Here is a 9,607-nt window from a genome sequence, read left to right as displayed (position 1 = left end):
AGATGTGATGAGATTGACCTTGCTCAGGTGCTCAATGGGCTTCCGGCCACCCTGACTTCCTTCCCCTTGAAGTACCTTGGCCTTCCTCTTAGTGTGCGAAGGCTCAAGAGAGCTCACTTCCAGTATCTCGAGGACAAGGTCGTGGCTCGCCTTGCTCCCTTGCATGGAAGATATTTCAACATTGCCGGTAGAAAGGCGCTTGTCAAATCGGTTCTCACCTCCCAAGCGGTTTACCCTCTCACGGCCCTTCACGTCCCGGTTGAGCCGCTACAAGCTATCACCAAGCTAATTCGGAGCTTCTTTTGGGCTGGCTCCGATAGTGCGACCGGGGGGAAATGCAAGGTCAATTGGACGGCTGTGTGTCCCCCCACCTCCCTTGGTGGCCTCGGCATCCTCAACATGGAGAAATTTGGGAGGGCCTTGCGCCTACGCTGGCCTTGGCTAGCTTGGAAGTCCCCTGAGAAGCCTTGGGTTGGGATGGAGAGCCATTGCAATCAGGCGGATATGGAGCTCTTTCACGCGCTCACCAAGGTCAGCATTGGGGATGGGAATAGAGCGAGTTTTTGGCACGATCCTTGGGAAGATGGCCTCAGCCCCAAATGCTTAGCCCCCTCCATTTTTGCTTTGTCCAACAAGAAGGGCTCGAACGTGAGGACGGCCATTGCGGACAATGATTGGGTGCTTCATCTTGATACCTCCGCGGGTCTTTCTGTGCAAAATCTACAGGAATTCATCACGCTTTGGTCGCACACCTCGCAGCTCACCCTCCACGATGATACCCCCGACTCCATCATTTGGAAGCTCACCAACAACGGTGCCTATTCTTGCGCGTCCGCTTATAAGGCTCAGTTCGCGGGGACTATTCGATCCTGCATGGATTCCATTGTTTGGAGGGCCTGGGCTCCTCCCAAATGCAAGCTATTCTCCTGGCTCATCATCCAAAATCGTGTTTGGACGGCGGATCGGCTCGCAAAGAGGGGCTGGCCTAATGGGCGAGTTTGTCCGCTCTGTCGGCGACATGACGAGACGGCCGCTCATCTTCTCTTCAAGTGCCGCCTCTCTATTCGGATTTGGAGCATGGTCAAAGATTGGCTTCACATACTCGATTTCGACCCTTCGTCTTGGGACGGGTTTGACAATGTTGAAGATTGGTGGACCTCCGTCGTGCTTGTTCACGGAGGCCGAAAGAAAGCTATGGCCACCCTCTTTATGTTGGTCACGTGGGAACTATGGAACGAACGCAACGCTAGGACTTTCAAGCATGTTGACACCATGCCTACCTTCATCTTCGATCGCATCAAATCGGAAGCTAGGACTTGGGTCATTGCCGGTGCCAAACATTTGGATTTTCTCATGGCGGGAGAGTAGGCTTTTGTGACCTCGGTGTGGTTATAAGACTTTAACTAAAACTAAAACTATTGCTTGGCTTTCCAAGCTTCTTCTTTATCAATGAATTAAGGCAAATCTTTTGCCTTTTCTTCAAAAAAGTAAACAACCTAGCCAGGAGAAAATCAAGAAAATATACATGAGAACAGATACAGGAAAGGAGGAGCCACATGCAGGCAGTGGCAGAGCTGAGGTGAAGGAGAGAGCTCTGACTTTTGCTCACCAGATCTAGCTGTCTCATCAGCTGGCGTCGAGGGAGGAGCAGGAGCAACAGGTCATCTGGAGGTGGTAGGAGTTGCTCGGTCTGGTGCGGTTTGGGTGATGCACGTGCAGAAAAGGCCAGGCTGAACATTCTGCCTTCTGTTATCTACCTCAAGACAGCCAAGCGGCATCAGGCTAGTGCTGCCCTGCATGGAGGATTAAGGGCATCTCCAACGGGGCGATCCATCCCGCGGCCGCGCATCCGGATGGGTCCAACCGGACAAAAACGCGGTCCAGCGCGCGGACCCATTCCTAAAACGGATGGCCGCGGGCGTTCGGGACGATCCAAACCCGGCCCAAATCTAGGACGAGTTTGCGTGGCCGCGGACGCCGACGGCTGGTCGCTTGCATCCTCCCTTTGTCCGCTCCTGGCCCGCCTGTCTGTCTCCCAAAACAGAAACACTCAACTCCACTCCCAAAACCTAGAGATGGCCGACGAAGCGACTGCCGCCGCCACCGCCACCACCGCCACCATCAGAGACGAGGCACAGCTCGCGGCCGTTGCTGCTCATCCCGTGGAGGCGGCTCCTGAACTGGACGCTCCGGTGGTCGTGGAGCCCGGGCCACCGACGAAGAAGGCGAAGCCCGAGCTCACCGCGGAGCAGAGGGCGATGGAGATCAAGAAGCGGGGGGACCGGCGCAGGGCGCTCGAGCAACGGAAGAGGGAGGCCGCCGCCGCGGAGGAGCGGCAGCGGGCGGCGGAGCAGCTCCTCGAACTCCAAACGCAGGCGAAGGCTCGTGTCATTCAAGAGCAGGCGCAGGCCATGCTCTTTTACGGCCACGCAGCGCTCGGCCAGCACATGATCATCCCGGGCACCGGCACGGCCTCGGGGGGGGGAGCTCGGCCTCGTCCGTGACCCGGCCCCTTCCTCCAAGGTCAACTGGCCCGCCGACTGCCCCGTTTGCGTACACGCCCGGCGCGCACGAAATGGGGGCGCAGTCAGGGCGGTACGCGTACTCATCACGGGATGGGTCACCGGAGGTGGGTGAGTCCATGACGGGGCCGTCACCTTCGTCCATTGACCTCAACCGTGCGTCGGCGAACTCCAAAGGCCCCAAGCACCTGGGAGCAGCAGCGATGGCCGGTGCACGCAACCTGCTCGACGATTTGTCGGCCGAGCGCGTGCAGCCACCGTTGCAGGCACCGTCCACCGTGCAGACCCCTCCGTCTTTCGCGCAGACAATGTCGACGACCATGCCATATCCTTCGACACAGCAGGCTCCCCAGCCACCTCCCATTGACACACATGAAGACACCACTGCCTGTCCCGGCAGCATTAACATCGAGGAGGAGCCGTTGTTCGCTCAGGAGCTCACATAAGCCGCAGCTGCACAAGATCGAGATCGCCGGGTAAGCAAAAGAACCACCAACTACACAGAGAAGGAGGAAAAGGTGCTCGTCGAAGCATGGTTGACCATCGGTCAAGATGCATTGACGGGTGCCGAGCAGAAGGGGACCGAATTCTGGCGCCGGACCTATGATTACTTTCATGAACATCGCAAATACAGACGGGAGCCATTTGAGAGCGACCGCAGCGACATATCGCTCCAAAAGAGGTGGGGAGCAATTCAAACGGAATGCAACAAGTTCCAGGCGGCGTATGATCACGTGAAGCGGATCCCCGTTAGCGGCTTGGGCATGAAGGACTTGGTATGATTCTTAACCTCAACATATTCATACGATGTTTGCACATATGTTTATCGTTGTTGTCTCGCTTTGCTCTAGGTGTGGCAAGCTTTGGAATGGTACAAATCTAACAATGGAGAAAAGACATTTGCCTTCTCTCATTGTTGGAAGGAACTCCAAGGCACCCCCAAGTTCCAGGAAGGGTACGAGGGGTACATGGCGACCTTGAATGGCAACAAGACCACCAAAGATCCCACGGTCATTGACCTTGATGGTGGGCATCCTTGCGGTAGCTCCGCTTCTCGTGCAAGTCGTCCTCGCGGCCACAAGGCAACCAAAGCCGACATGGAGCGTGATGCTTCGTCCATGCTATTGTTTGGCACTTCGAAGGAGCTGCATGTCGACAGAGAGGTGTCCACGGACAAGAGGGGTGAGAGGAGGCGCCGGGAGAAAGATGAGGACATGAAGACTACTTCGATGTCCAAAAGAAGAAGCTTGAGATTGAAGAGGTCAAGGCCAAGACCAAAGCTAGAGAAATTGAGCTCAAAGAGAGAAAAATTGAGCTCATAGCAATGGCAAGGGCCAAAGAGGTGGAGTTGAAGGAAAAAGAAGTTGGGCTCAAACGGCAAGCCGAGAACAACCTGATCATGAACGCCGACTTGACCAACATGAGCGAGGTGAAGAGAGCTTGGTTCCAGAAGAGGCAGAAGGAGATCCTAGAGCGCCCAAATTGAGTTGACAATCTCAATTTGTAATTTTTATATTTATTCGAACTATGGCACATTTCATTTCTTCATCATGCAACATTTTATTTGATACGGAGTATTATTTATGCTATTTGATATTATTCTATAATTGTTAGATATTATTCTATATTTGTTGATATTATTTATAAGTATGTGTGTGGCCATATGGTCTATTTCCCAAAAAAATATGCCAAATGGCCAAATAGGTGGCCGCTGCGTTGGGCGCACCGTGCGACCCAAACAGACACGCGGACGCGGAGCGCTGTTTGGGTGTCCGCGTGGCCAACCAAACGGCCCAAAATGGACGGCCCAGTTTGGGTCGCCGGGTTGGAGATGCCCTAACACCACGCTATGTTCCGTGAAGAGTTATAGAAGCCTGGATGGAGCAGGTGTGTGTTCGTACATCCATAATTTACAGGAAAGACTACTGTATGCAGCTGCTCCTTTCAGAGTTCGCTTCCAAAAAAGAACAGTGGTTCATCATGTTAGGGTGTGTTCGTTTTTCAGACCGGGTGGAATGGAATGGAATGGTTCCATTCCATTCCATTCCATCACATTTGATCCCCTTCCATTTTTCTGTTCGGTTGAAAAGAGAAGCTTGGAATGGAACCGGATGTAACTAATATATGCAATTAATTAGCCTAATTTAAAGAGATTTACAATTAATTAGCCGGCTTCGTCTCAGCCATGGCCATCGCGCCCCTAGCTCCCGCCGGCCGTCCTGGCCTCCTAGCCGCCAGCCCCGCCGGCCGCCGCCCTTGGAGGAGTGCGGCCGTCCTGGCCGCCGTCTTGGCCGCCGCGCCGCCGCCCCCGCCGCCGTCCTGGCCGCCGCGCCGCGCCCCCGCCCGCCATCTGGCCGCCGCGCGCCAGCCCCACCCGCCGTCCTAGCCGCCGCCCTGGCCTCCTCGCATGGGTGCCGTCCGGGCGCTGCTCCGTCCACCGTCCTGGCCGCCGCCTTGGGCGCCGTCCGGCCGATTTGGCTTCAGCACGTTGCAGTGAGGGAGGGCCACGGGAGAGAGAGTGGGGTTAACGCCTGAGAGAGATTAAACACGAGCCGTTCCACCTCGTCTAGCCGATTTGGCCGGACGGGTGCGTTCCGCATCTACGCAGCATATTCCATTCTGAGGAATCAGTCCGTTCCATCCCTTTGTCTAACCGAACACGAGAATGGGTTCCAGGTGTGGAACCGTTCCATTCCATTCCAGCTCGTTCCAAAACCGAACAGACCCTTACATTACTAGCAAGTGTGCGGCGCGGCCGTGGTTTCACTGGTTTTAAATATATCAAATATTTAAATTTGACCAATATGATCTAATTGATACAAATAGTTTTGAGATATTGTGCTATCCTTTAGGTCTGCATAACTGTTTGTCCTTGAACATAGGCTATTACATGAGGCAATGCTAGAATAAAGCAGTTTGCATCTTCTAGTCTATTGCAAAACATGCCAATGTAAACAGTGTCATATGTTCAAGTTGCTGAGGCCACAACATGTACACTTGTTGAATCCAGTTCCATGTAGACACCACATTCATAAGCTTACTAGAGTTTCAGACTTCCAAGCAAATATCCTTGGTATTTCTTGTGACACGACGCGGAGCTCGCTGCCGTGCAGGCCTGCTTCAAAACTACAGGGCGTTCATTCAATTTGCTTCCACCTCATAATTTTGACGATCATCTTGGAATGAAAAAAAGAAAGATACAAATTTAGAGCATACAAACATTTTAGATCGGAGCAGGACACAGCACGGTTCATCTATTTGCAGATCTCTATGAGAACAATAAGTATAACATACCTGAATCTCTCACTTTGGTGCTGACATTTGCACTGTTGACACTGAACTGAACACAGCTTCCGAGCTGGATATCCTTGAGCTTTGTAGAGAGCACAAATGCGTAGCATCAAATAAATTATTAGACAGTCCCGGATTCTTCGCTCACGCCCTCTAACATGAATGCGATCAAATGTTACCTGACATGGACATAGGATGAACTATTGTTGGGATGAAACAATGACATGTACACTAACATTCAGAAGATAGGTCACCTTTTGCGTTATCCTCGGGACAGTTGCTTGCACTGAGGTCAGGAGCTGCTCTACGATCCCACCGTCGGTGCCGGTGAAGCTGTTGATCTGCTCGAACAGAGAAGAACATAAAGAACAACTGAGGAGCTGGGCGAGGCCGCCCGCTCGCGCCCTCTAACATGCAATGCGATCAAATGTTACCTGACATGGACATAGGATGAACTATTGTTGGGATGAAACAATGACATGTACACTAACATTCAGAAGATAGGTCACCTTTTGCGGTATCCTTGGGAGTTGGGACAGTTGCTTGCACTGAGGTGAGGAGCTGCTCTATGATCCCACCGTCGGTGCCGGTGAGGCCGTTGATCTGCTCGAACAGAGAAGAACATAAAGAACAACTGAGGAGCTGGGCAAGGCCGCTGATATAATCAAATCATTTGTACCAAGTAAACCATTTGACACATGTCTAATGTACGGAAACATATAGTTAGCTGAATGAATACAAATGCTTCTTTGTGTACAGACATACTTTGAGACCACTGCAGTGTGAGCGCTACGCAGCAATTGAATCTACAAATAACAACTGACATAGTAGCAGAAAGTATGTGCTAAGAATGCTACCTGACATAGAGGAGCAGAGGGCGAACCTTGTGTTGATGCCATTGACAACAGGCTTTTCTAGAGGAGCTTCTCCGCACAGCTCGTCCATGGCTTCTGTTATGGGCTTGTCCAGCTTGTCATCGTCATCGCTGCTGTACAGAAAGTACAATTTCACCACCAAATGAATAAGAACACATGGTTACGAATAACTGAAAATCAGATTTTGTCACGTTGCACTTCAGTCGCTTTGTAAAAATCTCACAAACACAAACCTACAGAAGGAGATACTGCAAATGACGGCCAACGTTGAGGAGCCCCCACTCGCCAATGTAGCAGGGGTGGTTCCTTGACCACACGTCCACCAAGTACTTTGACTCCACCTCACCATTGATAGCCTGAAATGGAAACTCCCAAAAAAGACCAACAGTGAGTGCTCGTAAGAAAACACACCAACAATGAGTGTTCAATACATGTGCTTGTGAACGGATAGTCCTTGTAAACTCTTGGCACAAATTGAGTTTCTAAGACAATAAAGAATTCTTATTGCTTAAGGACCTAAACATTTGCTTTTCAGCTGCACACGCAAATCTGTCTCTGAGCCTTTTATCTGGAGCACCAAATTTACATCGCGTACAATGCTTATAAGAAGCAGGATATAACTGTGATTCTGCAGGCTGCGCTCAAAGTCTAGCGGAGGTTAGTGAGTCGTCGTTCGCACTGCCAGGCACAGGTACACCTTCCCTCCAGCACCCACACAGCTGAGAATGGAGCCATGAAAAAAAAATATGACAGAAACAATGAAAACAATATTTTCAAGCGGGAATTATGAATTTAGACAATGCCACAGTTTATTTCTAACATAATAGCCTAATGTAACCAGAAAACATTGCTAGGTAAAAACTGCAAGGTATCCCTAAATATTAGCTTCTAATATTATGCGCGTGCAGCCATGACATAGAAAAAGTTGTGGCTAAACTATTTAGCATCAACCAAAACAAACATTGCATCCCAGCTTTAGATAGAAAAATTTACATCTGTAGGTATGTAATTGATTGGATGAGAGTGGTGCCGTACCTTTTAGCTGTACATATAGCCTGCTTGCTTGCTCATCCATGGGCCGATCAAGGTACAATTCAACTCATTGGGCAGACTGAAACCTAGGCAATGAAATGAAGGATGTATTCAGTAGCAAAAGATTCACGAAATTCAGCAACAAATTGATTCTGAATGCAGCAAAACATGCTTCACCTGGCAGGGGGCGTCGAGCAGTTGTTGGAGGTGCTTGATCGGGTCAGCTTCTTGCCATTGCCATCTGCACCAATCCTCCCACTGAAAAACGGGGCTATCCTTGTTTACATGAGAATAATAAAATCAAAAAAACCATGGTACAAAGCGAGGAGAATATACCCTCTGTGACTTTGCCTCTGTGGTCTTTGTGCACCCATCACCATCATCGGTAAGCTACAGCTGAATTAAGATATACAAAAAACCTACAATTTAAACCCCCTTTAGATGTGAAACTCAGCATTACGCAAGGAAATCATATACTGAAAATACAACCAAGCATGATACACCTGACTTTTACGACTGAGACAAAAGTGGAATTGCAAGAAGAACCATCAGATGCTCTCCTTGAACCTGCACTTTCATATTTACTGAGATTAGTTCAGAGGCAAAATGTGAACAGACATGGGAAGAGAGCAAGTGTAATTTTCTTTGAACAAACAGAGATCCCTACCCTACAATACACCTCATGTCTGAAAAAATCCAAACCGTACCTGCTAGAACTTCAAGGTCTGGGACCAATCTTTCTGCAGAACCTCGTATTCTTCTTCCATAACACACCTCAACAAAGAGTAAAACAGAGAGAACCATCAGTGCTTGCGCCATTAGATATACTATTTTTCGGATCCACACAAATGCAACAAAAGAGAGCGCACATAATTAATCACCTTGATGGCGAGAACCGGAAGGAGAGGTGGGAGCTTCGCTGCAAGAGATTGATGGCCAGGGGACCTTCAGTACACATTCGAGGGCTCCTTGAGGAGAAGAGGCAGTGGCTGGCCCCTTTCCACAGACGCGTGCGCGCACACCCAGCCACGCCTCACTGCTCCTGAACTCGCTCGGCCGCGCCCCACGCACCATCTGATGCCATGACCCCTCCCGCCATGTTGCGATTCTGCTCCCCCCCCTTCTCGCTGGTGACGGCGTTGGCCCAGGCCGGCGCACGGGCGCTGCGGAGGGTGGAGGCCAGCGTGCGATGCGGCCCTACGCCGACCCGCTCCTCGCGCAGGCAGTGCTCGACCGCCAGCTCCTCCCCTACGCGACCACGGCCGACGACGTCTGGGGGTTCGCCGCCGACCAGACCACGTCCGCGGCCGCCGGGATCACCGACGATGCGGCGCAGCAGGCCCTGCTGGACGCACCGATTCCCACCGCGTTCCCGACCGACGCCGAGGAGTCCGCCAGGTTCTTCCACAGCCTTAGGAGCAAATATTCAGCACAGCGGCATGGGAGGGAGAGGCGCACGGCGGCCTAGGAGGTAGGCAGCCGCTGGGTGGAGCATGATGAGATTGGGCGGCAACAATGACGATTTTTTTACATGACCGATTGGGATGGGACTGGGGAGGAAGAGGCAGCGGAGAACGATGAGATTGGGTGGGGTTTTACACAGAAATAACCCTTTCGTGAAACTATAGCAGAGACCGGCAAACTATTTCACCCATCTAACCCTTTTGTTTGGCGTCCCTCTCGTGGGCGCTACACATGCTCGAGTGACGCCCGTGCTGCCGGTGCCACACATCCATCCGACGTGGCGCCCTCGACGCTGAGGTGTGCTCTAATCTGACATGGCAGGATGTGTGGCGCCGCTCTAATTTGAGAGTGTGGCGCCCGTGGCAAGGGCGCCACACATCCACTTATGTGTGGCCGCGCGATCCCACCCAGCCCGACCCAGCC

The 9,607-nt window shown here is 51.6% G+C and overlaps 1 protein-coding gene across 32 annotated transcripts; it reads right to left on the bottom strand.

Annotated features, from left to right (window-relative positions):
* Positions 1–5,348: 5,348 nt before the first annotated feature.
* LOC127326936 (uncharacterized) lies at positions 5,349–9,321 on the bottom strand. 32 transcript variants are annotated; one of them, XR_011755481.1, is made up of 12 exons: positions 8,602–9,316; positions 8,428–8,494; positions 8,057–8,287; positions 7,898–7,978; positions 7,724–7,806; positions 7,205–7,407; positions 6,922–7,044; positions 6,671–6,801; positions 6,323–6,416; positions 6,068–6,247; positions 5,817–5,992; positions 5,349–5,698 (listed from the first exon to the last, which is right to left on the bottom strand). XR_011755481.1 is itself a non-coding variant. In XM_071828200.1 (12 exons), the coding sequence occupies exons 7-12, from the start codon at positions 7,210–7,212 to the stop codon at positions 5,552–5,554; spliced, it is 525 nt and encodes a 174-aa protein (XP_071684301.1). In that variant the 5' UTR covers positions 7,213–7,407; positions 7,724–7,806; positions 7,898–7,978; positions 8,057–8,139; positions 8,224–8,287; positions 8,428–8,494; positions 8,602–9,321; the 3' UTR covers positions 5,349–5,551. The 32 variants fall into 32 exon arrangements, 17 of the variants coding, with proteins under 17 accessions (XP_071684301.1, XP_071684304.1, XP_071684305.1 ...); XR_011755482.1 differs by having other exon boundaries at positions 5,817–5,966; XR_011755484.1 differs by having other exon boundaries at positions 5,817–5,895.
* Positions 9,322–9,607: the final 286 nt, after the last annotated feature.

This window comes from Lolium perenne, chromosome 3, assembly GCF_019359855.2.
Source record: "Lolium perenne isolate Kyuss_39 chromosome 3, Kyuss_2.0, whole genome shotgun sequence".
Classification (NCBI taxonomy): Eukaryota; Viridiplantae; Streptophyta; class Magnoliopsida; order Poales; family Poaceae; genus Lolium; species Lolium perenne.
The sequence above is the reverse complement of the archived record's forward strand: the minus strand, read 5'-3'. Positions and strand labels throughout refer to the sequence as shown.